General features: G+C 36.8%; 1 protein-coding gene across 4 annotated transcripts in view; it reads left to right on the forward strand.

Moving 5' to 3' along the window:
• Positions 1-734: 734 nt before the first annotated feature.
• Positions 735-27,591, forward strand: part of NBN (nibrin) — a 51,210-nt gene continuing 24,353 nt past the window's right edge. Inside the window, exons 1-8 of one of the 4 annotated variants that reach the window (XM_027064265.2) lie at positions 735-907; positions 2,568-2,698; positions 4,242-4,390; positions 4,848-5,007; positions 7,570-7,673; positions 18,175-18,292; positions 19,290-19,483; positions 26,170-26,267. In XM_027064265.2, the coding sequence (XP_026920066.2) occupies positions 871-907; positions 2,568-2,698; positions 4,242-4,390; positions 4,848-5,007; positions 7,570-7,673; positions 18,175-18,292; positions 19,290-19,483; positions 26,170-26,267 (991 nt within the window). In that variant the 5' untranslated portion in view covers positions 735-870. Of the gene's footprint in view, positions 908-945; positions 1,828-2,567; positions 2,699-4,241; positions 4,391-4,847; positions 5,008-7,569; positions 7,674-18,174; positions 18,293-19,289; positions 19,484-26,169; positions 26,268-27,591 lie in introns of those variants that run through there. The other 3 variants (XM_053208078.1, XM_027064264.2, XM_027064267.2) reach the window with 3 other exon arrangements.

Here is a 27,591-nt window from a genome sequence, read left to right on the forward strand (position 1 = left end):
ATGATTATCCTTTTTATATACCACCTGGTTAAATTTGCTAATTTTGTGTTTATGATTTTTGCATCTATGTTTATAATGGAGATTGATAAACCAGCCTCTTAAAGTAACATTTTTTTCCTTCTCATTACAAATGCTTTAGAAAACCAGAAATTATATGATCCCAAGCGTGCTTTAGGATTTTTATTTTGTAGTGTGCAAGATATAGAATGGATTTATGCAGGAGATGGGTGGTGAAGAATTAGGGGGCTACTGGAGTATTAAGAGCTTGGACCAGTTTGGTTCAAGTAGAAATGAAAAGGAAGCATAGACTCCCCAATGTTTAGCTCCTGATTAGATGGAAGGGTAATGTTGTGAAGTAGAGAAGTTAGGAGAAGTTGATTAAGGCTTGGATAAGGGCAAAAATAATGAGTTGACGCGAGGTAAAATCTTTATCTTCATTATAATTATCATCATCGTTTGGATCCATACAAAGGAATGACTGCAATCTAAGAAATCGCAAATGCATGAAATTACATGATTGGTTACTATGTCAAGGTTGCTTTGTAGCTAATTTTTAAAATTATTTCCATTCACAATCACAAAAGGTTAGATAATCTTATTTACAATGGGATCCATACTTCGTAACCTAATACAGCACATTTCGATACAGATTGCGCTGTTCAATCCCTTCACCACCAGGTGGCGACTAGCAGCCCACGTCGCACTCCTGGTTATCCCTCCTCTTCCTAGGCGGACCGGCTCCCGGGAGCGCGCACGTCCAGGAGTCCACGCCGTTTGCGGGAGCTGTGGCCGCGCACGTCGGTCAGCTGCTGTTACGCTTCCGCACGTCGTCCATCCCCCCCCCCCCCCCCCCCCAGAAGACCCGGACCCATGTGGAAGCTGGTCCCCGTGGCGGGCCCGGCCCGAGGTAAGGGCGGAAGGGAGATTCCCCCGGGACTGTTTTCCCGGGAGCAGTTGCCGTGGGGAGAGGGGCCCCGAGGAGCGATGCTTCCGGTTCTTCTTGGCCTGCTCCCCGCCTTGCGGCGCCGCCTTCGTTCCCGCCCCGGGAGGCTGCGGAAGCGGGGTGTGGGGACCGCGGTGTCTTCCCGGGCAGCGCGGTGCTTTTGAACGCGGCTTTTGCGTGCGCGGTGGAGGGGGCGTGGGGCTCAGGGGCTGTCAGTGGCGTTGGCGTCCCTCACCCGGCCTACCGTCTAGTGGTCGGGGGTTGGGACCGGCTCTGACCCGCCTTGTAGGCCCTGCCGAATTGAGCCTTGGCCGGCCACTTGTTGCGTCCTCTAGTGTTGCGAGCTTTTGCCTGAAACACGAGAATGAAGTTAACGCAGGCTAGACCGCGTGATGGCAACAGATGACTTTGTCTCGAGCGCATTGTTCAATCTTGGGAAAAACCGGCCATGACTCGGATAAGTGGCAACCACAGGAAAGCGTAATTTCAGTTTTGTTTTAGAGCCCTTTTTGTCATCAGAACTGACAAAGTAGATTTTTTTTTTCTGCCGTGTATTTTCAGCCATGGCAGGTGGTTATGTCCCGTTAATTGGTTGCCTGGTGTGTCCGAGTCCTTGTTAAGCGGCTGTAGCCTATGATTAGGTGTCGCCCTTAGGCAACATTATGATGGGCCAAAGACCTACCTCAGTTTACTGACAGTGTGTGAAGAAGGCCAAAACGAATGGTTAGGAAAGTAAGTACTATAAAGACTAAAGATGAAGGCATCACCGTGGACTTGGAGCCGTGCTGACGTAGAACGTAAGCCGTTGGTGGGTGAGTACGATTCAGTTGCTTTCCAAGAACAGCCGTGCCCTGTGGCTGGCTCTCAGAGTTCCTGTAGCCAAGGTAGGTAGCAGTACAAAAATGCCTCTATCATCATTGGCCAGCATTCTTCTTGACTTTAGGCGAGTTTATCCGCCCTAATTACCCTACCACTCTGGTGATGGACTCCTGGGTTCCCATACAAAAACTTTACTAGCTTCCAACAAAATGCTGTTGCAACCCATAATTTGTGATTGCAACATTAACAAAACAAAACAAAACTAATAACATTTTCCCGCTTGTTTGAAATGCTATCTTTAACGTAAAAACAAAATTCCCCCCAAATACACACTTAAATCAGGGCTGAATTTTGCATTGATCTATGTTGTTTCTTCCTGATACCATACATTTTAATTACTATAGCTTTATGACATAGCTTACCATCTGGTAGGGGAGGTTCTGTAATATTCATATTTTTCTTGACAGTTTTTTACATTTATTTCCCAGTGGATTTTTGAATCTATTTATCAGGTTCCAGACGTAGTATTGGGATTTTTGTTGGGTAATGAATGAAATGTGTAAGTTAATTTGGGCAAGCATTGACACTGCTCAATATTGTTTACTCTTTAGAAAATTCTAGAGTTTTCCATTTATCTAATCTTTTGCATTCTTCAGTGAGACTTTATCAGAAAACCCAAGTTTGATTTATATAAAGTTGATTATTAACATTTAAATAGTAAAATAAGAATATTGAAGTATTTGCCTGCATATATATGTGTATCTGGATGTGTGTCTATACATTTACTTTTTTTTTTTTTTAATAGAACCATTCAGACTGTTGACTGGTGTTGAATACGTTGTTGGAAGGAAAAACTGTGGCATTCTAATTGAAGGGGATCAGTCAATCAGTCGAAATCATGCTGTGTTAACTGCTTACTTTTCAGTAACCATGCCGGTATGTTCACTAGTTTATATAGTAAGGGAGTTGAAATTACAGGATTACTTTGGTGGGTATGTGAGAGAGTTTGTAGGATTTTTAATTTCATAAAGGTGTTCTTTAAATGTTAAATACTTAACATTTTGGTAGTCGTAAAAATGATACTCGTTTAGTTTGATATTTGAAGTTTCTGTTCCCATGTTTTACTCTGTTGTAGTAATTTAGAAAGTCAAAGGAAGTAGAACACATTTATACTTACTTGATGAACATTACGTGTTTACTGTGTGTCCATCAATGTGCCAAGCCTGGCAGTGAAGCAGTGACAGACTGTCACACTCCTGCTTTATTTAAAATTTTTTGGTGGGGGGCGCCTGGGTGGCTCAGTCGGTTAAGCACCCGACTTCGGCTCAGGTCATGATCTCACGGTCCGTGAGTTCGAGCCCCGCATCGGGCTCTGTGCTGACAGCTCAGAGCCTGGAGCCTGCTTCGAATTCTGTGTCTCCCTCTCTGTCTCTCACTCTGCTCCTCCCCCGTTCATGCTCTGTCTCTCTCTCTCTCAAAAATAAATAAACATTTAAAAAAAAAAAATTTTTTTTTTTAAATGTTTATTTTTGAAAGAGACAGAATGAGAACTAGTGGGGAGGGACAGAGAAAGGAGACCCAGAATCCGAAGCAGGCTCCAGGGTCCACGGTGCTCAAACTCACAAACCATGAGATCTGAGCCGAAGTCAGAACTCCTGTTTTATTTAAAGAGTTCGTAAGCCATGTGAAGATAGGCATTTCCCATATAATGTAGGTTTTCACAGTGGGAATTGGTTTGTTTTATTAGGAAAAACAGCTGTTGCTTATGTCCCATAGCTCCTCTGAATGGCTTTCAGTTTGTTTTATTTGGTTAGTTGTTTTAATTACAACTCTGGGTGTTGAAAGTAACATATATAAATATATACATGTATATATATATATATGCGCTCATGATAATGCTGGTGATAAGAAGAAGAAAAGCCATTATCTTGAGCAAAGACTATGTATCAAATGCTGTATCTGTTCAGTAATATTTAGGTTTTGTGTCTGTATTCTTTTAGGTATAGAAGAAGATTATTGTTAAAATTCCTAAAGGGAAAATAAAATTATTACTGCAGGTTAGAGACTCTACCCTTTTCTCATTGGACCATTTTTTACTATGTTATTTTGATAATGTAAAAAAAAAAAAAAAACCCTTAGGAACGAAGCTGTCATGTGTGAAACAGACTATACGAAAACAAGGAATTGTCAAATGTGTGAAATTCAGGGGTCAGAAAAATCTCCACTGACTTACAAAAATGCATGTTCTAAGAGGGGTGATCCTGGAATTAAGACATTTGCCATTAATTTCTAGCTGAGTGATGATTCTATGCAGGTAACCAAAACAATAACTATTGCCTAATGTGTTAGGAAGTTAGCCATCTATCAATTACCTATTCAGAAGTTACCAGTTTTATTTTGAAACCTTTCCCCCCTGAGAATTATATTTACTGAGCGGTAAAAGACTTTAAATTAGGTATTGATTTTTTTTTTCCCCCAGAGTGAAACAGATGAAATTCCTATATTGACAATAAAAGATAATTCTAAGTATGGTACTTTTGTTAATGAGGAAAAAATGCAGAATGGCTTTTCCCAAGCTTTGAAGACCGGGGACAGAGTTACTTTTGGAGTGTTTGAAAGTAAATTCAGGTAAGGATTTTTTTAATTGATACTAAAAATGGATGGCTTTGCTTTGCACTACTCAAATTTTAAAGGACACGTTATTTATAGATAATAAATTGAAAACCGTCTAATTTAGTTCCTTCCTAGCATGTTAGTGAACTTTGCATCATGTGTGGTTAGTGCGCTTTGCCAATCATAGGTAGTGCCAAGGGTGAATAAGAGTGTGATTGGTCTCCGAGGACCTTAATGGGAGCTACGTTTGTTTGATTCCACATCAATGAAAGCATAATGTTAACTTTGATCATTGTTTTTCCTAAGTGCAACTTAAGACTTAGGAAGTGATAATTTAATAAATTAGGAAGTTTAATAACATGTAAAAGTTAAAATGACACAATGTGACATGAGCTTAAAGTTTACAGTACTATAAGTTGCCCTTTCTGGAGCTATGATAATACAACTTTATGTAACTTATTCTCATTTACAGAGTAGAATATGAGGCTTTGGTTGCATGCTCTTCTTGTTTAGATGCTTCTGGGAAAACTGCTTTAAATCAAGCTATATTGCAACTTGGAGGACTTACTGTAAACAATTGGACAGAAGAATGTACTCATCTTGTCATGATATCAGTCAAAGTTACCATTAAAGTAGGTTGAATGCCTTGTTGTTATGTTAAAATAAGTTCTTGAATTTAAGCTTACTCTCCCACTATATACAAGCCGTTTACTTTACAATTATCAGGGCTGTTAGTTGTGGATTTATATATGTTAATCCATGCGTTTGTATACCATATAGGCTAGAATGACTTTTCAGGTAACTTGTTTATTATTTGAGACAAGCGAAAGCACATAAAATTATATTTCAGGTTTTGATTTAGCATTTTAAAATCAAAACCTGAAATATAATATGGTATACTTTTCACCAATAAGTTTATAGTTGATATCTTCAGTCTAAAAGCAAAGCGATGGAAGTCAACTGCCAGTCTCTGAAGTTAGCATCTCTAGTCTCTTCTGTCAGATTGTCTTCCTCCAGCTCATCTCATGGTCTCATGCTCTCTTACTTAGTTTCTGTTTTGTATAATGCCCTAATCACAGACTTTCTAAGTTCTTATCAGTTAATATTATCTTCACAATCTAGAGACATGTATGTAGGTACACACCATTAGAAGATGCCAACTCTTCATTAAAGCAGTGATACATTTTGGTGTGTTTTCAGATTTTGCATCTTCATCAGATTTGGTCGTATCCAAAGCTAATTGAAGAATGACATTGGGAGGTGATTTGTCTCCTTTTAAACAGGTTGACTATAGATAATGTGGGATTGTTTTAGGTTAGTATCTATAGTGAAAAGCAAAAAATATTTAGATTCCTTTATTAGATGCAAAAAGCCATTAATATTTAATGTAATTAGAATATATGTATTTTAGCTAAACGGGTATCATAGAGAAAGACTTGTTGCTTAGATTGAACCTCAGGTTAAACTTTTATGTTGGTGGGGTTATCTCTGATCAAGGATCATTCCATCTTTGCAAGTTTATGAAATCGATTTATAAATTCAGAGTGATTAACCTCCTGAGTACCAATTTATGCTAGTAAATCAAAATGTCCATTTATTAGCTTACCGTAAGGATGCACCTTTATAGTGACCATGTATTTATGTGTGGACTTCCTTGAAGGTATTAAGGGGACACAAGCCTCTTGGGGGTATTAAGGTACCTGAGAAGTGAAACTTAGGTAGTCATGCACTCACTTGGTGGTTATGAAATAAGAGCAAAGGCAGTTGGAAGGTCTTGAGAGAGATTTACTGAGTCTGTGACAGACCTGGAACTAGCATTCATTCACCAGAGTACACACTATTCCAGTGAGTGGGATACTAATGGCAGCGGTTATTAGAGAGTCACTGGATATACACCATCATTGACTTTTAGAGCAGTCCTTTTTCAAATACTTTTGATCAGTCATGTGCCAAAAGAGAAAACCTAGTTATTGTATTCTTTTGGGGGTAAAGTATCCAAAAGTACAAGTTACCTTCTATTTTTAAAATCATTAAATGTCAGAACCCAAAGGAAACTTAAGGAACATTCAGTTCAATTTTTATTTTCTGAAGAAGAAACTAAGGCGTGACCAATTAAATCCTTTGCCCAGGATCACATGTATTGGAGCTTACTCAGTCCAGTGTGAGTTGCACATCACTGCTTCCTGCCAGAAGTCAGTTATTTCACTCACATTTGAGGTTGGTGTATTCAGATTTCATTCTTGAGAGACACCCTAAGCTGCTTGCTCATATTTAAGTACTACCTCTTGTTATTAGAAACATATTTAGAAATTTTTCAGTTGGATTATTTCCTAAATTTATGATGAATCTTGATTTTTATATTCAGTGGTATTTTCTAATCTTTTTCAGGTTTTGATATATTTGATGTTGATAGTTTAGTTCACTTGCTATTTGCGGTTTCTCCACCCTCACCCTCCCTGATCTCCATATATTTTGAGCTTTTATCCCTCCCCAAACTGTTACTTTTATTTACTTTCTCAAAAATACTTGAATCCATAGTTACAATCTGTTCAAAAGGCATTTTTTTAGGCAGGAAAGGTCTTAAAACTCATATTTATCTCTAGGGTACTTGATAGACTTAGTCCTACGATCTACTTTTTAATATTTAATGTCTTTTAAATTGGAATACATTTTAAAATTGATTTATATCTTATGTTCTGCCTTCTCTAAAGCAGGGTTGTTTTTTTTTTTAATTTTTTTTTAATGTTTATTTTTTGAGAGGGAGAAAGAGTGCAAGCAGGGGAGGGGCAGAGAGAAGGGAGACACAGGATCCGAAGCAGGCTCCTGGCTCTGAGCTGTCAGCATAGAGCCTGATGCAGGGCCCAAACTCAAAAACCATGAGATCATGACCTGAGCTGAAGTTGGATGCTTAACCAACTGAGCCACCCAGGCACCCCCCTCCCCAAAGCAGTTTTTAAATTAATATTGTAATTGGTGGCTTCTTAAAATCAAGTCATTCTATAGAGATTTGTATTACTAAAACTAAGTTAGTGGCCAAATATTGACTTGAATTTTATAGATTGTGGCTCCTTTATAAATTTAGAGAGATGAAAGGGAAAACATAATAGAACAGCCCCTTTGTAGTTTCTTAAAAAAAAAAAAAAGAAAAGCTAGAACATGAGTGTATGTATTCACATATGTTTTCTTCTTTTCAGACAATATGTGCACTCATTTGTGGACGTCCGATTGTAAAGCCAGAATATTTTACTGAATTTCTTAAAGCAGTTAAGACCAATAAACAGCCTCCACAAATTGAAAGGTATATCCTATGTATATATTTTTAACTTATACTAGTTTATTAAAGGATATGTTAAAGGATGCTAACCAACAGCCAGATGAAGACATGCACAGGGCAAGGTATGGGGAAAGGGCAAGGAGCTTGCACGCCCTCTCCAGGTGCACCACCCTCCCTGTACCTTCATGTGTTCACCAGCCTGGAAATTCCTGTATTGTGCATTTTAAATGTAATATGATGTACAGAATGTGATAGCACTGATTTTATGTAGTCTTAACATAAATTATAAAACATATAAATGTAAAACATAAAAACTCTTAAAGACTGTTTCAGGATATAGTGTTCAATTTTACAAAGTTTTTTTTGTTAGTATGTAAAGAACGGTTTGTTGTCTTCAATCTCAGTGAGTGAAACAAATGTGACATATATGCCAGTATTTTATTTATTTTTTAATTTTATTTTTTTTAATTTACATCCAAATTAGTTAGCCTGTAGTGCAACAATGATTTCAGGAGTAGATTCCTTAATGCCCCTTACCCATTTAGCCCATCTCCTCCTCCCACACCCCCTCCAGTAACCCTCTGTTCTCCATATTTATGAGTCTCTTATGCTTTGCCCCCCTCCCTGTTTTTATATTATTTTTATTTCCCTTATGTTAATCTGTTTTGTCCCTTAAAGTCCTCTTATGAGTGAATTCATATGAGTTTTGTCTTTCTCTGACTAATTTCACTTAGCCTAATACTCTTCAGTTCCATCCACGTAGTTGCAAATGGTAAGATGTCATTCTTTTTGATTGCCGAGTAATAGTCCATTGTATATATATACCACGTCTTCTTTATGCATTCATCCATCAATGGACATTTGGGCTCTTTCCATACTTTGGGTGTTGTTGATAGTGCTGCTGTAAACATGGGGGTGCATGTGTCCCTTTGAAACAGCACACCTGTATCCCTTGGATAAATCCCTAGTAGTGCAGTTGCTGGGTTGTAGGATAGTTCTGTTTTTAGTTTTTTGAGGAACCTCCATGCTGTTTTCCAGAGTGGCTGCACCAGCGTGCATTCCCATATATGCCAGTATTTAAACAAAATAGTTGAAGGACAGCAAATGGCACAGAGGTACAGTCCAGAGGCCACATGTTCCAGTGCCTGGCATCATGTATGCAGGACCCCTGGAACTGTGTGGTGCAGCAATGTCATTCTGTGGAGTCACATAGTCCTGGGCTAGACTATTAATAGCACTGTGGCCTTGCGAATGAGCTTATTTCTTCTGAGCATCAGTTACCTCCTTTGAAAAATGAGATTAATATTTGTCCTGTATTTAAGTATTTAGGAGTGGCATTATTCTAAGTAATAGAGTATACAGAGTCTGAGGATGTTGCCTGGCACCATGATAGGTGCTTGTTAAAAGAAATGTTCCTAATTGCAATAATATCTGGTAGGATCCGTAGTAACTTTTATGATGATGATGATGATGCTGGTGATGATGATTTTAGATAACTGCTAAATTTGTGAACCACCAGACTAAAGGATCTACCTACCATATATATTGTATTTCTGATGCTTTGAAGTAATATAAAGCTACAGTTGAGGAGGAAGATGTTTGGATTTTTATTTTCAGATTGCATGGTTGAATTGCTGGTGACTGTAAAAATGAGTAGGTGTTTTTAGTCAACCTAGCACATGAACATGCTTGGTTAAAATATATGTCTCTAGATTATAGCCTTTATGACATAATAGGTATACTTTATGAGCTCATCTGAATCTCTATAGGATAACTTTGAGTATTTGAGGCTTTAAAAATCTGAAACGTTAGGCAAGTTAAGAATTGTATTAGTATTTGTAAAATATCGTTACATAAACTATTTTGCCCAACACAGGTTTTGTGTGTGTGTGTGTGTGTGTGTGTTTTAGGGACTATTTATATCTGATAATATGTGTCTGCTTTATTTTTTTTATGTATCTGCTTTTAAAAGTAACTGAAAGACATTTCTCCTTGTTTTTATTTTTCCCTTGGGAGGTTTCCTTTATATTGAGGTTAACTGATAATATATTGTTTTTGGACTCTAGAAAGAGGTCCTTAGGTATTAAAATAGATGATTCTAAAACCTTTTTTGAATCCTAGACCCCTCTGAGAGCAACAAAACACTAGTCTTTCCTCTAGAAACTTCACTTACGTACTACCAACTTGCAAAGTATTTCAACAGAATCACATTTTTTCCCTGAAGCCTATTTGTGATCCTCCCTAGGGAACCCAATAAATCCTATAAGTAATGATCTTTGCTACAGATAATAAACAATTATTAATTCTGTATTACTTGGGAGTGGAGGGGTCTGATAGGTTTCTACTACTGATAATACATGTTTTATGGTCTTAAAGTTTTTAGGTATTCATTGATTTCTACTTATTGTTCAGACTCACTTAGGTGTGTTTAACCTGGATCTGTTTTTGAATTTAGGTTCGTCGTAATTTTTTCTGGCTTTAATTTGTGACTCTATTAACTTAGATGACTATAATAAAACTTCTCAGCTATAAGGTTATTCAGTAATTTCTAATTCATTGTTAACCATGAAAAGCATTTACATTAGCCATGTTTGATAATGGCAACTGATCAAATTTTAATATTATTTTAAAATATGTAGTTTTTTGCCTTACTAGATTTGTGTACCTATTGGGATCCATTCTGATATCCTTGTTGAAGTCTTATTTGACTATATACTCAACTATCAAATAGAAAAAGGATTAAATTTAAATATTAAATAGGATGGGTTACAAAAGGTTTATGAAATTGTGGCTCTTTAATAAAATGTAACTACCTCTTAGTTCTGAAACAGCATTATCACTGGATTTAAAATAAGAGGTATAGTTTTGGGGTATCTGAGTGGCTCATTTGGTTAAGCATCTGACTTTCCGTTTTGGCTCAGGTCATGATCTCATGGTTTGTGAGTTTGAGACCTACATTGGGCTCTGCACTGACAGCACAGAGCTTGCTTTGGGATTCTCTTTCTCTCCCTCTCTTTGCCCCTGCCCCACTTCCTCCCTCCCTCCTTCCCTCTCTCTCTCTTTCTAAATAAATAAACTTTGAAAAAAAATTGAATGAGAAGTATATTTTTAACCTAACAAAAAGTACAATTCTATTTAGTGCGGTTATGTCTTCATCTTGGCACTGTTACTTATTCAGAGTAAGACAGAGTTTAAGCTTCATGTACCTGACATGATTTGTGAGATCTTACTTGCCTGTATTGTCATCAAAATACCAATGCTGATGAAGTCATTTTTAGAAGACTCCATTTAAAAGTACTGAATTTTGATTATTTATACTTTGTTAAAGGAAGCTCATTAAAATATTGTATATTTTGTGAATGTTAAGAAATGACCCCTTAGAAAAGAGAAGGAGTTACCTTTTGTTTTAATTTTTAGTCTCTCATATTGTGGAGTGCCCTCTCAGTTACTATATTTCAAATAACAAGCATTGTGTTTGGGAAAACACTGTTGGGAGAAAATTAGTATATGCATTCATATGCAACTTGCTGAATGTGCCAAGAATACAAGGCCCTGACCACCCTCTATACCCAGACCATTTCTCATGGTTTGCAGTGAGAAGCCTTGAGGGAAGAAGTAATGTCCCTCCAGGCACAAAGAACAGGTCTCCTTATAGCTTGCTGTGAAACTGAGTGGATTCTTAAGTTCAGTGTTCCTCTCTCCTGTAACACAACTTACTGTTTGTGCCTTTTATACTGTACCCACAGGACTGGTCTGAGAGGAGATATGCTACAAATACGCTGAGGCTTGCTGCTCACTTTGTCTCTAACCCAGGAGTCTTGTGTCTTCTGCCCACATCCAAGAAACAGGAACAGGCTGTTGGCTTGTAATCAAATATCAGACCCAAGAAACATGTTAGTCTGAAACAGTCTTAGTTTAGGAAGTTTATGGAGTTGACTGTATGTAATCAATCAAAATTCAAGGCAAAGAAATTTAACATACAGCAGAAATTTTTTACTGGCGATAAAACCTCACATTTACAAGTTGTGTATGTCAGTGTAATTCAAGCCTTTTAAAGATCACCAAAAGAATGCTGTATAGTAAGTTCTTATACAAATCATGAACATATGCCTATGGGACTAATGAAATAAAGAGCCATCCAGATGTTGGGCAAATGAACATTGTGGCTTGAGATACAGTATTTTTGGCCAGAATTGTATGTGAATTGAGAAAAATTCTGTATTTGGATAATCTTGAGACAAAAATGAAGATGATGTGCTTTGAGTTAGATGAAATTTATTGAAGATGATGTAAAGAATTTAAAAAGTCATAGAATGTACATAGGGAAAGTCAGGATTTCTAGATTAATACTTTATAGAATTTGTGAATTATATGTAGTAGTTACTATATAATAAAACATAACTATTTGTAGCTCTTGAAGCTTCCATAGAAGTGGGCCAAATTGTTTTAATTTTTTCATTATAGAAAATGGAGATTAGATTATATTTGTGGTAGCCTAGTATTCAGAGACCTTGATCTCTCCCAAGTTAATTTACTCTTTTCCAAAGTTTTTACTAGCTATCAAATCACTGTAGTCTCAGAAATGCTTTAAAACTTCTAGAATGTATTGCTTCAGAAATACTGATTTTTAGTAGTGATTTCTCACTTTATGTTTGTTTTAATTTTTTTAGTGTTTATTTATTTTTGAGAGAGACAGTGCGAGTGGGAGAGGGGCAGAGAGCGAGAGGGAGACATAGAACCGAAGCAGGCTCCAACCTCTGCGCAGTCAGCACAGAGCCTGTTGCAGGGCTTGAACTCACGAACTGAGATCATGACTTGAACTGAAGCCGATGCTTAACAGACTGAGCCACACAGCCGCCCCAAGTTTTCTCACGTTTATTATTAGTTTCCTTTCTTGTTCTCATCCATACACTATTAAAGAGAAAAAGACTTCTCTGGGTATGTAAAGTTCAGAACATAGTGTATTATTTATCACTATATTATCAATTGTTTCTATACATCATATGCATACATATATATGTATTGTACATGACTCTAGCATTTGGTTAGATTCTTCACAATACAGTGATGTATTTTTTTTTAAGATCAGTCTTACTGAGTGGCTCAAATTTCCCAGTGTTTTTAAAAGAAAATGAAAATACATTTTTTCAGTACCAGAATTTTTTAGTTTTTTATTAACGTTTATTTTTGAGAGAGAGAGTACAGGTGAGGGAGGGGCAGAGATGGGAGGGACACAGAATCCAAAGCACTCTCTGCCATCAGCACAGAACCCGACACAGGGTTTGAACCTACAAACCATGAGACCATGAACTGGGCCATAGTCAGATACCCAACTGACCAAGTCACCCAGGCACCCTTTCAGTTCCAGAAATTTAATTTAATTTAATATAATTTAATTTAATTTAATTTTATTTTATTTTATTTTATTATTTTTTTAAATTTTATTTTTAAATTGACATCCAAGTTAGCATATAGTGCAACAATGATTTCAGAAGATTCCTTAGTGCCCCTTACCCATTTAGCCCATTCCCCCTCCCACAACCCCTCCAGCAACCCATATTTAAGAGTTCTCCATATTTGAGTCTTTTATGTTTTTGTCCAGTCCCAGAATTTTAATGGTCAAATTTATATATTGAGGAAATTGAGGGATGTTTATACTTTTATTAGATGAGTTTTTAATTTATATTTTGTACTATCAGTTTATTTATTAACAAATATTTCTGAATGCCTACCATGAATTAAGCAAGATAGACCTGAGGATATAGTGATGAGCCAAAAAGCATTACAGTTTGTCTTTATGGCACTTGGTAGAAGAGCCAGATACTGAAAAATGACACATTAAAGTTAGGACTCTGGTAGTGCCATCAGGGAAAACAAAGGGTGTATCACGCTCCTGTCTTTAGGAGCCTGGCTCAAGGTTTAACAAATGTTCGCTTCTTTTCTGTTCGTTTAATGTTTATTTTTGAGAGAGATAGAGCGTGAGCAGAGGAGGGGCAGTGAGAGAGGGAGAGAAAGAATCCCAAGCAGGCTCCACCCTGTCAGTGCAGAACCCCACAGGAGGCTCGAACTCATAACTGTGAGATCACGACCTGAGCCAAAACCAAGAGTTGGATACTTAACAGACTGAGCCACCCAGGTGCTCCAACAAATGTTCACTCTTTATTGAACTAAACTACAGTTAACTGATCTTTGGGTACAATAAACCACTATTTGTGGCAGAATTAAGAAAGTATGAATAACACAATGGTGTATGTAGATAATTTAAAAATCATTTTATGTCGTTGGAAAGCAGTAAGACTCTCACATCTCTTTAGTCATATGTATGTGTTGAACGTACGTACCATTTTTGCCTGGGTATGGCTCCATCTTCCAGTGTTAACATTACCGTGTATACTAATTTCGTAAACGAGCCCTTGTGTGTAAGTGAAGTGTTAATTGCCTTTCACGCTGAAAGAAGAGTGAAATATGGGAGAATTCTTGTTAAAAGGGAGAGGATAAAAGGCATAGTAAAAATTTTTCTTAGGGGCGCCTGGAGCTCAGTCGGTTAAGCTTCTGACTCTTGGTCTCAGCTCAGGTCTTAATCTCAGGGTCTGATTTCAAGCGTCGTGTTGGGCTTCATGCCCTTTTTTTAAAAAAAAAAAATTTAACACTTAAAATTGTTTTCATTATTCTCTGTGTAACTTTAAAAGTAAATAAAGGGGCACCTGGGTGGCTCAGTCAGTTAAGCAGCCGACTTCGGCTCAGGTCATGATCTCACGGTCCGTGAGTTCAAGCCCTGCGTCGGGCTCTGTGCTGACAGCTCAGAGCCTGGAGCCTGTTTCAGATTCTGTGTCTCCCTCTCTCTGACCCTCCCCCATTCATGCTCTGTCTCTCTCTCTCTGTCTCAAAAATAAACGTTAAAAAAAAAAGTAAATAGAATTTTAAAGTCACTTATCTAGAAAAATCAGAGTAATGCAGTGGGTTGCATTTCATCCTGTTGGCTAAGTCAGCTTTTGCCCGCAGATAGCGCATTTGAGATTGCAAGTTCTAGGAATCATAATTTTAGAACATCTGTTGTAGCAGGTTGAAACATGTACATTTGTGGTTTCAATCAGTTATCAGAATTTTTTAAAAATTGTTTAATCATTACTTAGCTGACTTTGTGAAATATGTATGTGGCCAAGGAAGACTCTAAGGGAAGAAAAAATATGTAAAGTAGTTCTAAAATGGGGGATGGTGAGGGGCACCTGGGTGGTTCAGCAGTTAAGCATCCGACTCAGCCCAAGTCATAACCTCACAGTTCATGAGTATGAGCCCTGTATTGGGCTCTGTGCTGTCAGCTTAGACCCTGGAGCCTGCTCGTGATTCTGTCTCTCCCTCTATCTGCCCTTCCTCTGCTCATACTCTCTCAAAAATAAACATTCAAAAAAATTTTTTTTAAATGTGGGATGGTGATCCTCATGACCAAAATATTTTTACTACATTGACTGTTTGCTCTCTGCAGATGGTTAATTCTTGATTTTTTAGTGACTAATTGTCCAGGTTGTGAATTTCCCCTGTCCTGCATTGTCTCCTCCTCATCACCATGCTGTGTTAGTAAATTATTTTTATTTAAGGTTTTATTTTTATTTAGAACAGTTTTAGGTTCATAGCAAAATTGAGAGGAAGGTACAGAGGTTTCCCACGTACCTCTCATTTCTGCACATGAATTGCCTGCCCCATTTAGGGTATTCTCCATCAAAGTGGCACATGTGTTAAAGTTGACAAGCCTACATTGACATATCATAATCACCCAAAGTTCATAGTTTACATTAGGGTTTACTCTTGGTGTTGTACATGTGGTGGGTTTTGATAAATGTGTAATGACACGTATTCATCATTATATTATTGTAGTATTTACATTGCCCTGAAAACCCTCATTGTTCCCACTCCCCCAGCTTCCAGCCACCACTGATCTTTTACTGTCTCTGCCTTTTACAGAATGTCATATATAGTTGGAATGATACAGTAGGTAGCCTTTTTAGAATGGCTTTTTTCATGCATTGAAAGTTTGACCATGTCTTTTCATAGCTAGATTGCTCATTTCTGTTTAGTGCTGAATAATACTCCATTGTTTGAATGTACTACAGTTATTCATCCATTCACCTACTGAAGCACATCTTGGTTGCTTCCAAGTTATGGCAATTAAGATACAGCTGCTGTCAGGGCACCTGGGTGGCTCAGTTGGTTAAGCGTCCAACTCCTGGTTTTGGCTCAGGTAACAATCTCATGGTTTGTAAGTTTAAGCTCCACATTGGGATCTGTGCTGACAGTGCAGAGCCTGCTTGGGATTCTCTCTCTGTTCTCTGCCCCTACCCACCTTGTGCGCTCTCACACTCTCTCTCAAAATAAGTAAACTTGAAAAAAAGGAATAAAGCTGCTGTTGACATGCATGTGTGGGTTTTTGTATGGGCATAAGTTTTCAGCTCTTTTGGATAAATATCAGGGAGTGTGATTGCTGCATTGTACAGTAAGGATGGGTTTGGTTTTTGTCAGAAAGTACCAAACTGTCTTTCAAAGTGACTTTGCCATTTTACATTCCCACCAGCAATGAATTAAAGTTCCTGTCATGCCATGTTCTCATGAGCTTCTGGTGGTGTCTGTGTTCTGGATTTTGGCCATTGTCTTATGTGTGTAGCAGTATCTCGTTCTGATTTGCATTTCCCTGATAACATGATGTTGAGCATCTCATTATTTGCTATCTCTGTATTTCTTTGGTGAGGTAGCTGTTAAGATTTTGGCCCATTTGTTAATCAGGTTGTTTTCTTACTGTTGAGCTTTGAGAGTTCTTTGTATATTTTGTATAACATTCCTTTATCAAATGTGTCTTATGCAAGTATTTTCTCCCAGTCGCTGGTTTGTCATCCATTTTCTTGACATCGCCTTTCACAGAGCAGAAAATTTAAATTTTAATGAAGTCTAGCTTACCAGATATTTCATTCCTAGATCATGTTTGATGTTGTATCTAAAAAGTCATTGCCATAACCAAGGCCATCTGTATTTTCTCCTATGTTATCTTCTAGGAGTTTTATTTTTATATTTAGGTCTATGATTCATTTTGAGTTAATTCTTGTGAAGACTGTAGGGCCTGAGTCTAGATTTGTTTTTTTGTTTTTCTGTTTTTTTGGGTTTTTTTTTTTTTTTTTTTTTTTGCATGTGAATGTCCAGTATCCTCATTGTTGAAAACACTGATCTCGGGACTCCTAAGTGGCTTGGTCAGTTAAGCATCCAACTTCAGCTCAGGTCATGATCTTGGGGGTTCATGAGTTCAAGCCCCGCATCGGGCTCTGTGCTGACAGCTCAGAGCCTGGAGCCAGCTTCAGATTCCGTGTCTCCCTCTCTCTCTGCCCCTCCCATGCTCATTCTCTCTCCCTCTCTCTCTCAAAAAACAAAACAAAACAAAAAAAACCCTTTAAAAAAAAAAGGAAAGACTGAACTCCTGTATTGTCTTTGTTCCTTTGTCAAAGATCGGTTGAGTATATTTATGTGAGTTTGTTTCTGGGCTCTCTAGTCTCTTGTCTATTTTTTCATTATACCAGACTGTCTTGATTACTGTAATTTTATAATCAATCATGAATTTGGGTAGTATTAGTACTTTGTTCTTCCTTAATATTGTGTTGGGCCTTCTGGATCTTTTGCCTCTCCATGTAAATTTTAGAATCAGTTTGTCAGTATCCACAAAGTAACTTGCTGGAAATTTTATTGGGATTATGTTTAATCTATAGATCAAGTCGGGAAGAACTAATATCTTGACAATATTGAGTCTTCTTATTCATGAATATTAGTAATTAGTAATTTTTACTTGAAAGTGGATAAGCTGAAAGGCTGGTCCATTCTGAATTGTTGTAGCAAAAGATTTGATTATGTAGAAAGTTGGAACTGTGGAAGGCTTAAGAATTATCTGTTGATTTTGCTTCTGTATTTTCTTCTTTTCCCTCATTTTCATGGATGATTAAGGTGTTCTTACAGCATTATGTTAAAGAGCTAAAAGATTGTGTTTTTTAATCTCACTTTGGAAGTTTTATTTAAACTGACAAAAATAAGTTTTAAAATTTCCTGAGCTTCTCCAATGGACTTATAATAAAACACAATAGTAGTTCACAGAATTAGATGTGAACATTAACACACATTGGTTCCCAGGAAACCCGAGATGCCAATAGAATTTGATCTTTATGGACATTGTCTTTTTCAGCCTTTTGTAATTCACATAACTTGTTTGATTCATGTTTATTAAATTGTATTTTATGATTGTCTACCCTTGGATTATATTTTTTCAGAAAATAGAGAACAGTTCTGCTATTTTATGTGGCATGTGTCACAATTTTTCTAGATGCTTTTTGCCTTTTTGTCCCAGATAAAACTTTAAAAAAAAATGTTTTTTCATGGTGTTATGGAAATTAAACCTTTCTAGTGTCTAGATAGCTACTCTGCTTACAAATTTAACAATACACATACAGAATAGTATATAATTAGAATATTCTTAAAAATTTTTTTTTTTTTTTTACAGCTTTTACCCACCTATTGATGAACCAGTTATTGGAAATAAAAACATTGATCTGTCAGGACGACAGGAGAGAAAGCAAATCTTCAAAGGGAAAACATTTGTATTTCTAAATGCCAAACAGGTAATGGGCTAAATTTTCCTAAAGAAGATGTTATAAACTAGGATAAATTAATAACGTTAACAGTAGTAAATGCTTTTTTTTGAGATTTTGTATAGAAGCGCGAAGTGAAATAAACTGGCCCAGGCACCAGAACTTTCCCATTGTTGATGCATATGATTATGGTATTTCTTGACATATATTAATTGGATAATTAAGGCTATGTTAATATATAAGTGGGGGAGTGGGGACAGAAAACTGATTTAAGTCCTTACTTGGTCAGTTAGTAAACGGGTGTTGAATGTCTTATATGTGCCAAAATGGGCATTCAAGGAGTTTAAGTTGTAGGTGCAAAAATGCAGGCAAACCCACAGAGCACTGTGAATTATGATAAAGAAGTGCAAACAGCATAACAATTCCACAGCTGAAGAGATACCTGGTGAACCAGGGATTTTCTGAGAGGAAGCTCAGATTGTCTTCTCAAAAAATAGAATCAATTGTACTTTTATGTTACTTCCCTAATAGAGATGAATGGATAAAGAAGATGTGTGTACATACATGTACACATACCTACGTGTGTGTGTGTGTGTGTGTGTGTATACACATTACTGAGCCGTAAAACAAAGAATGAAATCTTGCCATTTGCAACAGCATGGATGGGTCTAGAGTATAATGCTAAGCAAAATAAGTCAGAGAAAGACAAATACAATATCATTTCATTCATATGTGAAGTTTAAGAAACAAAACAGATGAGCAAATGAAAAAGACAAACCAAGGAACAGATTCTTAACTGTAGAGCACAAACTGATGGTCACTAGAGGGGAGGAGGTGGGGGTGAAATAGGTGATAGAGGACTAAGGAGTACACTTGTCATGATGAGCACTGGGGGATGTGTGGATCACTATGTTGTACACCTGAAACTGATATAACACTGTTCACTATACTAGAATTAAAATAAATTTAAAAAAAGAATGTACTCAAAAATTGGGGCTATTTCATTACTTTTTGTTTCCATTTTTAGCATAAAAAGTTAAGTTCAGCAGTTATTTTTGGAGGAGGAGATGCTAGGTTGATATCAGAAGAAAATGAAGAAGAAGAAAGTTTCTTTTCAGCTCCTGGAATTTGTGTTGTTGATGTAGGAGTAACAAATTCACAAACTCTAATTCCTGACTCTCAGAAAACATGGATTCACTCAATTATGGATATGCTCCAAAGGTACAGAATGATTCTTTATTTAAAAAAAAAAAGCAATTTTATCTATAACTGAAAATTTATTGTAACTTAGTATGCTAGAAATAGAATATAACAAACACAAATGTAAGTTTTTTTTTTCTGAAATTGCCTAGAACTGAAATGTATTTGTTCGTTGGTCAGTGCATATAAAAATCTTAAGTCCTGTCATATAGGCTACCATGCAAAAGCAAGAAAAAATGCTATATATTCAATAATAGGATTTGTAGTGGGGAGAGAGGGTGCGAAAGAGATAAACAAAGGGTTTTTTTCCTAAACTTTTTATTGATATTAATGATCTTAGCATTGTTGAAGCTTAAAAGTATTGTAAAAATGTCAGGCTTGGCAGTCTGCTGACCAAATTTCTATTCACCTACCAAAAAGTAGTTACGGCGTAGGGTATTTAATATATCTAAAAAGTCCATAGCTATTCCCTACAATACTCATTTTTCCTGTCCCAATAGTCCTTCTACCCATGGAAATTGATTTTATTTATATGTTTGCTGAAACAAAAGTTAATATTTCAGTCATCTGTCCCATAAATATTTTTTTTAAATTTTTTTTCAACGTTTTTTATTTATTTTTGGGACAGAGAGAGACAGAGCATGAACGGGGGAGGGGCAGAGAGAGAGGGAGACACAGAATCCGAAACAGGCTCCAGGCTCTGAGCCATCAGCCCAGAGCCCTACGCGGGGCTCGAACCCACGGACCACGAGATCGTGACCTGGCTGAAGTCGAACGCTTAGCCGACTGCGCCACCCAGGCGCCCCTATAAATATTTTATTTAATGGAGATGTAGTAACTGCTACAAAAAGAAAATACTTGTATAAAAACGGTGATATCTTGCTACTACATCCAGAATTTACTATTGTTTTCATATGTTTTAGGCACTGGGAATATAGTGGTAAACAAGGTGGCTGTGGTCCCTGCCACCATTGGAGCTTACTGTCTAGAGGGAAAGACAGATTAAGACAAGTAACCAGATAATTACAAATGTGTATAAAGGAAGTAGAATAACAAGGCAAGGGGAAGAAGTTTATTTTAAATAGCATAAAGAAGAGAAGGCCTCTTTTAGACAATACTTTACCTATGACAAGTCTTTGAAAGCCAGGCAAAACAGCAGTAGTGAAAGCTATGCTTACAGAATACTGTATAGCAGATCCTAAGAGTTTTAACGTATATAAAGACATTTAATCCTCACACAACTCTGTGTATTATCTACTGTTATGGTACCCATTGTATAGATAAGACAAAAGGGGTAGAACACAGGGAGTGAGCAAGAGCCAGGATGTGAACCCAGGCAGCCTGGATACAGAGTGCATGCTCTTCACCATTACATCTCACTGCTTCTCAGCATGTACTGTGACCCCGAGGTAAGAAAGTAGCTAGAGTACAAAGTTGATCAGAGGCTGGTGCCTTCATCATATGGTGACATTTGGCCCCATTACAATTTGGTTTTGGAGGGAAGGCAGTTTTATAATTTGAGAAAGACCGACACTTAAGGTAACATGTGTCCACTTAGTCCAAGCCACTGATAGTCATTGAACGTGCAGTTAGATCAGGCAGGTGGCCAGTAAAGCCAGCTATTAACTGAATTTCAGACAAGGCAATACTGGGATTGGCTACTGCCATAGTTCTATTGATTAGTTGTAAAAAGTGGGTATTGGGGGCGCCTGGGTGGCGCAGTCGGTTAAGCGTCCGACTTCAGCCAGGTCATGATCTCACGGTCCATGAGTTCGAGCCCTGCGTCAGGCTCTGGGCTGATGGCTCAGAGCCTGGAGCCTGTTTCCAATTCTGTGTCTCCCTCTCTCTCTGCCCCTCCCCCGTTCATGCTCTGTCTCTCTCTGTCCCAAAAATAAATAAACGTTGAAAAAAAAAAAATTAAAAAAAAAAAGTGGGTATTGGACATCAGTGGTTAAAATTAAATACCTTGTGAAGAAAATTTCAAAGTCTAAGGGAAATGATTTTTGTCCTTGCTAAGGTATATTCCCAGTATCTTAGCTCAAATTTGGGAACTCTTCCTGTTACTAATTTAGTTATCTTCTCTTTATCCTTTCCTCCTCTTTGCCTTTTCCTCTCTTCACCTGTTGCACAGTTTTGCACAAAATTGGATGAGTCTTAATCCTTGGTTCATGATACACTGTCATCATGGAATCATAACTAATACAACTTAATTTTGTTCACTAGTTAAGTAGTTATTTTTTTATTTTTTAATGTTTACCTTTGAGAGAGAGTAGAAGACACAGAATCCAAAGCAGGCTCCAGGCTCTGAGTGGTCAGTACAGAGCCCGACACAGGGCTCAAACTCACAAACCGCGAGATTATGACCTGAGCTGAAGTCAAGAAATTTAACCGACTGAACCACCCAGGCACCCCAGTAGTATTTTAAATTACATAATAAATATCTGAGAATCTGCTCTGCAGAATACAAGCTAGGTACTTGAAAATAACCTACCTCTAAAATAGGATACTCCTAGCCCACTGTCCCCCCTACGTGGGATAACTATCTTCCTGAATCCTTTGCTTATCATTTTATATACAGTTTTATTGTTTTTTAATATATTCCTAAAATATGTGTATGTATGTTTTAGTTGATTTAACTTGATAACCTGGTCCTCATACTGCATGTAATCTTTGGGGATTTTATTCACTTGATACATTGCTAATAAGAATTCATCCATTTTGTTGCATGTTGCTGTAATTTGTTTTGATGGTAAAATATGTTTCATTGTGCAAATAGACCACAGTTCATTCATTTTTTCCACATTGAAAAATACCTTATTTCTGGTTTTTATTATTGTAAACATTGCTATTAAGATCATTTTTTATATTTCCTGGTTGTACTTAATGCAAGATTTTCTTTGGAGAATATTCTTAGGGTTAGGACTGCTGGGTCATGGGTTATGTGAACACTCAACCTCTGGAGGTGGTATCAAATTCTTTTCCGCTTTATACTTCCACCCACGGTATATAAAAGATCAAGTAGATGCACATTGTTTTCAACACTTGATATTTTTAGACTTACCATTTTTGTTAATTGAATGGATGTATATTCATGTCTTAAGATTTTGATTTCTATTTTTCTCATCACCAGTGAGAAACATTTCTTTCTAATGTTTATTGGACATCTGTCTTTCCTGTTCTGAAATAGCTGTTCATGTGTTTGACCTCATTTTCTATTGGTGTAATTGTTTTATTTTTGTAAATATGGATTTTTCAGTTGTGTGTGTGTATGAATGTGTTTTAGTTCTATACAATTTTATCGCATTTGTAGGTTCATATATTCACCACCTTAGTCAAGACACAGAACAGTTCCATCACCACAGGGATCCCTCCTGTTGTTCTTTTATAGCCACACCCACTTCCCTCCCTCCTTTCCTCTCTCCGTCCCTCTCTCCGTCCTCACTTCCCACTCCATGTTCCCAAATCCTGGCAAACCACTAACTTATTCTCCACTTCTAAAATTTTGTCTTTTAAAAGAATGTTGTATAAATGAAATCATATAGCATATAATCCTTAGGACTGGGCTGCTTATTTAGCATAATTCCTTGGAGATTCACCTAAGTTGTGCGTTATCAGTCATTCATCCTTTCTTATTGCTCATTAGTGTTATGTATAAATATATGTATATACTATGGTTTGTTGAGTCATTCTATTGAAGGACATCTGCATTTTTCCAGTCTTTGTCAAAAATGAAACCTGTATAACCATACATGTACAAGTAAGTTTCTTTTGAATATAAGTTTTTATTTCTTTGGGATAAATGCCCAAGAGTACAATTCCTGGATCATGTGGTAATTGCATATTTGTATGCTCTTCTTTTTTATTTGTATAAGTTCTATATATTTCTCAATATTATTCCTTTTTTCACTTGTATGTATTGCAAAATCTTTTACTACTTTGTCATTAGTGTTTTACTGGTGATACATGAAAGCCCTTAATTTTAATATACTAAAAATTAACATTAAATAACCTTTTCTTTCTTAGTGCTTTTTGTATTTTGAGAAATCTTTCTAGGGGTGCCTGGGTGGCTCAGTCAGTTAAACGTCTGACTTCACCTCAGGTCATGATCTCACAGTTTGTGAGTTCAAGCCCCGCATCGGGTTCTGTGCTGACAGCCTGGAGCCTGCTTCGGATTCTGTGTCTTCCCCTCTCTCTGTCCCTTCCCCACTTGTGCTCTGTCTCTCTCTGTCTCTCAAAAATAAATAAATGTAAAAAAAAAAACTTAAGAAATCTTTCTGTTCTTAGATTAAAAAGATATTCACCTATGCTTTTTACTAATTTGCTACTGTTTTGATATTTTGTTTTTGAAATTTATTTTTAATCGATCTGGAATTGATTCTGTTTTATACCAAAGTTCCATACATGCATAGGGATGCTTTTGGCTTTATTCCATTGGTCACTATGTCTGTTCTTGTACCAACACCACATTTACTACATTGTTTTAATTACTATAACATCAAGTCCTCATAATCTACTATGGTAAATCTTTCTGCTCTTCTTTAGAATCGTCCTGTCCATTCTTTGCTCTGTATTTTTCCATATACATTTTGAGTCATCTTCAGAAACCTTGCTGGGATTTTGATTAGGAATGCCATTGAATTTACAAATCAATTTGGGGAGAATTAACAATTTTTATAATTTCCCTATAGACATCATGAGTACCTTTTATTAGATTTATTCCTCGGTACTACATATTTTTTGGTAGATATTATATGTCTGGTAAGTAGAACATAAATATGTTATTTCTAATTACATTTTCTAATATAAATTCAGTAGTCATTTAGATATTACTCTTATATCCTGTTACTTTTGTTAGCCTCCTCTTTATTTCTAATGTATCTGCGGTCTTTTTTTTTTTTTTTTTTTTGTAACAATCCTCATCTGTAAGTAAAGTTTTTGTCCTTTTTTTTAGATCCTTATACCTCTGATACTTCTCTCCTTTTCTATCTTTCTCTGTTCATACCTACTGGAACCTCTAGAGTAGTGTTGAATTAGGGTTAGTAGCCACATTTATCTCACTATTGACTTTAAAAGGATTGTGTTTCCCCATTTAGGATGACATAGTATCTGTGTAGCATTTTTAATTATATGTTAAAAATGTTTTTATTTTATGGAGCTAAATTTTATAACTAATTTACATAATTTACAGTTTCAAAAAAGGGTAATAAAATATCAATTTTGAATTACCTGAATTATAAATAGATATGTGATCACTTGATTATAATACTTTATTTTTTTAATATTTTTAAAATATTTTTTGAATGTTTTTTTATTTTTGAGGGTGAGAGACTCAGAGTGTGAGCTGGGAAGGGTCAGAGAGAGCTGGAGACACAGAATCCGAAGCAGGCTCCAGGCTCTGAGCTGTCAGCACAGAGCCCGATGCGGGGCTCGAACTCACAAACGGTGAGATCAGACCTGAGCTGAAGTCGGGCACTCAACTAACTGAGCCACCCAGGAACCCCATAAAATTTTTTTGTTTTCAAAAAATGGTTTTATTATTTTGAGAAAGAGAGCGTGTGCACACAGAGGAGGGGCAGAGAGAGAATCCTAAGCAGGCTCCACACTGTCAGCACAGAGCCCAGCACAGAACTCAGTCTCACGAACCATGGCATCATGACCTGAGCCGAAATCAAGAGTCAGATGCTTAACTGACTGAGCCACCCAGACGCCCCTATTCTGCTTTAAAAATATGTTTTATCATGGTATTGTCATAATTGCACATACGGTTGAATTTTATTTACATAAACCTAGGACGTAAACAAAATGTTTAGCATTTGAAAAAGACTTTTTAAACTACAACCACTTAAAACATCTTTACAATAAGCATTTAAAGGAGTTTTATAGTTCTTAAAGTCTGAGGTAGAGTTTCTATATGGCAGTTACTGTTTCATTCACAGAAAACAGAAGGTACGTACCGTTTACTGTATGATTCTTTAATAAGTATGCTTAATACATGTAAATTTGGTAAAATGATTTTATTTACTAAACTTTAAATTATAAAACATGTATAGATACAGCTTATGATAGTTCTTTGTAGTTTTCTCTCTCCTTCCCTGTCTACCGTCTTCTGTCTCTCAAGTTTTATCTTTGGATCCTAGTATTAGGTTTGCTTATAAAAATTTCTTTTAGGGACTCCCGGGTGGCTCAGTCAGTTGAGTGACCAACTTCGGCTCAGGTCATGATCTTGCAGTTTGTGAGTTCAAGCCCTGCGTCGGGCTCTATGCTGACAGAGCCTGGAGCCTGCTTCGGATTCTTGTCTCCCTCTCCTCTTTGTGCTCTGTCTCTGTCTCTCTGTCTCAAAAATAAATAAATGTTAAAAATTAAAGAATAATTTATTGCTTCATCGGGGCATTACTGTTTTTTATTTGTTTTTGTTTTGTTTTTAATTCTAAAAATTACAGAATTTCAGAACTGGAAGTCTCTATATCCTTTATTCTAGGTCTTTATTTCCAGATGAAATAACCGAGTTACTAAAAGGTGATGGGCTTGCCCAGTGTAGCATTGCCCCAATTTAGTAGGCCAGTACTCAGTGTATTTGAAATTCTCTCCATACTGTAAAATTGTGATACCTCTTTAAGGAAGGAATAAAAAGATTCAACTTGATACCACTTTAATAAGAGTTGTTAGTTTCAGTATGCTATCATACTTAATCTGTTTTATTTTCACAGGCAGGGTCTTAGACCTATTCCTGAAGCAGAAATTGGATTGGCAGTCATTTTCATGACTACAGAGAATTACTGTGATCCTCACGGCCAGCCAAGTACAGGTAATTAAAGCATTATTTTCTTGATTCTATAACATCTTTATTCATAACTTGATGATAAACTGTATGCATATTACTCTGTACTTGTCAGGGATGACCATTTTCACCATCTTTTAACACTCCTCTATCCGTTTATTTATTTGATAAATATTTGTAGCTGCCGTGTACTGGGCACTGTTGCTAAGTGCTGAGGATACAGTGGTGAATAAAGTAAAACAAGATACCTGTTCTTGTGAACTTTATAATCTAAAGGTCAAGATTCAGTTAATAAACAAACACATTGGACAAGTTCATGTAAGGCCAAGCATAAAGAGAAAGCTAAAACAAGACCTGAAATTTTCTCTCTGTAACTTCTACTCACGAGGTCTGCTGCCATTCCTTCTCAACAGCCAGTGCCCCATTTGAACCTTCTGTTGTCTGATTGTCCTGAGGGCTGTTGTAATTGCACCAATGATGGTCCTGTCTCCATAGTCCCCTCTACAGTTAACATTTCACTTTGCCAATAGAATCAGCTTACCTTTTCTTAAAACCTTTTACTAGCTCATTATTTATGAAGTAAAACCCTGAGCCCTTCATCAAGAGTTCTGAGCCCTCAGCAGTTTAGCTGATAAAGCCTTTCTCCCATCTTCATCTTTTTAAAAATACATCTCCCTACAGTATATATGTGTCATATTATTTATAGTTTCCACACTCCTTGATCTTGCTCATCATGGTCCCTGTTCTAGAATGTCAATACTACTCTTCAAAATTTGATTCATTCTGCAAATGCTTACCTACTTCATGAAGTTTTTCTAAGTTGTTTTGTCTCCCATAATTCTCCAAATCAGAATTATTGTATCTTCTGTACCCCAGTAACTTTTTTGCATTCCAGTTAGTGTTTCTTCTTACTTTGAAATGTAACCAGTTTCCATGCCTCTTTCAGCCACTAGATTATCTGTTACTAATTTTGGATTCCCTGACAGCACCGCACATAGTACTTGTTTGTACTAGGTATGAATGTTTCCTTAATTGAACTAAATTGTTGGTACACAGGATTATCTTTGCCAGTGTGGAGCAACAAAGTTTTATCATCCACTGTTGGAAATGTGTTATGGCCAAAAGGGCCTTAGAGATCATCTAATCTGTCTTTCTTTCAAAAGGTAAGAGAGCTCTCAAGGCTGAGAAAAGATAAGGTTCCGTAAATACTTCATGTTCAGCCCAATCCTAAAGTTTGGGTGTTTTGAACACTTAGACTAGTACCTTTTCTATTGTATCATTTCATATAGAAACAGGGTCATAAGAAGTAAAAATCAACATTACAATCAGTAGTATTAACTTCTTGCAAATG

This window comes from Acinonyx jubatus, chromosome F2 (assembly GCF_027475565.1).
Source record: "Acinonyx jubatus isolate Ajub_Pintada_27869175 chromosome F2, VMU_Ajub_asm_v1.0, whole genome shotgun sequence".
Classification (NCBI taxonomy): domain Eukaryota; kingdom Metazoa; phylum Chordata; class Mammalia; order Carnivora; family Felidae; genus Acinonyx; species Acinonyx jubatus.